Raw genomic sequence first — 1,918 nt, forward strand, 5'->3', positions numbered from 1 at the left:
GCCACCTCTGAAGGTCACTTCGGGGCGGCGGCCGCCCGGCGGAACCGCGCCGGGCTCCCCCCGCCTCGCCGCCCACCCTCCGCCGAGGAGGCGGGCGCACCGGGGGCCGTTGCGGCGGCGATTGGCTGCCTGCGGGGAGGCGGGGAGCGGCGGGGCCGCGGCTGGCTGCAGCGGTGGGCGCGGAGCCCAGAGCGGGCGCGGCGGAGCATCCTCGGGCACCGCGGCCCCGGTGCGGGCCGCCTCCCCCCGCAGTCCCCGGCCTCCTCGGGGCGGTGCCGGCCCCCGCGCACCCGTCCCGCTCGGCCTTAGCATGGGCACGGTGCTCTCGCTCTCCCCCGCCGCCTCTTCGGGCAAGGGCGGCGGCGGCGGGGGGCTGCTGGCCGACAAGGCGGCGGGCAAGCTGCCGGGCAAGGGTGAGAGCCGCCTGAAGAGGCCCAGCGTCCTCATCTCGGCACTCACTTGGAAGCGGCTGGTGGCCGCCTCGGCCAAGAAAAAAAAGAACACCAAGAAGGTGACGCCGAAGCCCGGCGGAGGGGCCCCGGGGGGGGCCCCGGGCCAGCCCGACCCGCTGGTGGTGCAGCGCAACCGTGAGAACTTGCGCAAATCGGTGACGGGGTCGGGAGACGGTGCCAAGCAGGGCCCGCTGGCCGTGCCGGTGCCCACCGTGCCCTCGGCACCGCAGGAGCTACACCCGGGCTCCGGAGGGGGCAAACCGCCGCCGCCACCGCCACCGCCGCCGGCCGGCAACCGCGGCCCGGGGTCCCCGCGCCGGGTAGTGGTCCAGGCGTCTACCGGAGAGCTGCTGCGTTGCCTGGGGGACTTCGTGTGCCGCCGCTGCTACCGGCTGAAGGATCTGAGTCCCGGCGAACTCATCTCCTGGTTCCGCAGCGTGGACCGCTCGCTGCTGCTGCAGGGCTGGCAGGACCAGGGTTTCATCACCCCGGCCAACCTGGTGTTCGTCTACCTTCTGTGCCGGGAAACGCTGCGGGGCGAAGACATCGGGAGCCATGCCGAGCTGCAGGCCACCTTCCTCACCTGCCTCTATCTCGCCTACTCCTACATGGGCAACGAGATCTCTTACCCGCTCAAGCCCTTCCTGGTGGAGGGCGACAAGGGCCGCTTCTGGGAGCGCTGCCTGGGCATCATCCAGCGCCTCAGCGCCAAGATGCTGCGAATCAACGCGGACCCGCACTACTTCACGCAACTCTTCCAGGACCTCAAGAGCGAGGGCGAGGGCGGAGACGGGTCCAAGCACTGGACGATCAGCCTGGACCGTTAGGGAGGTACCGGGCCCCCGGTGCCGGGGGCGGAAGGGGCCGCGCACCGAGGGGCGGGGGAGGCAAAGGACTGACGGATTCCCCACCCCCCACCCTCACTCCCCGCATCCTCCTCGCCTTCCCCCCTCCCCGGAGACGCTGTCTGGACCCTCCCTGCTCCGGATCCGGTCGCCCCCCACCCCACCCACCCTTTCCAACCCTAGCTGGGGGCTGAGCCCCGGAACACCGAAAAGACCAGAGAAAGCTCGATGTGTGTGTTTGTCCCCCGCCTGCGCGATGGGGAGGGGGGGGGGAGGCTGCCGAAGAGCGGATGCGTTTTCTCTAGGCAAAAAAAAAAAAAAAAGAGAGGGGTGGGGGTGGGGATGGAGCTGGGGTCCGGGGTGGGGATGGAGCTGGGGTCCGGGGCAAGAGGGTGCGGGGAGGGCGGGGGCGGCGTCTGCCGGGTGCCTCGGGGCAGCCCCTGGCAGCCGGTGCATGGGAAGGACCCCCCGCCCCCGCCGGGCCCCGCGGCCCCGGAGCTCTCCGTGGTGCTGGAGCCTCCGCGCCTGAGCAGACAAAGGGCGGCGGGCGGGGGGGGGAGGCGCGGGCTTCCATGTCGTGGGCGCTGCCTTTCCACCCTCACACCGGCATGGGGGATAGAG

At 72.2% G+C, this 1,918-nt stretch overlaps 1 protein-coding gene across 1 annotated transcript; it reads left to right on the forward strand.

Moving 5' to 3' along the window:
* The first annotated feature begins 310 nt into the window (after positions 1 to 310).
* Positions 311 to 1,520, forward strand: CDK5R2 (cyclin dependent kinase 5 regulatory subunit 2). Its single transcript, XM_062005001.1, has one exon. The coding sequence runs from the start codon at positions 311 to 313 to the stop codon at positions 1,277 to 1,279; it is 969 nt and encodes a 322-aa protein (XP_061860985.1). The 3' UTR covers positions 1,280 to 1,520.
* The last annotated feature ends 398 nt before the right edge of the window (positions 1,521 to 1,918 follow it).

This window comes from Colius striatus, chromosome 11, assembly GCF_028858725.1.
Source record: "Colius striatus isolate bColStr4 chromosome 11, bColStr4.1.hap1, whole genome shotgun sequence".
Taxonomy (NCBI): domain Eukaryota; kingdom Metazoa; phylum Chordata; class Aves; order Coliiformes; family Coliidae; genus Colius; species Colius striatus.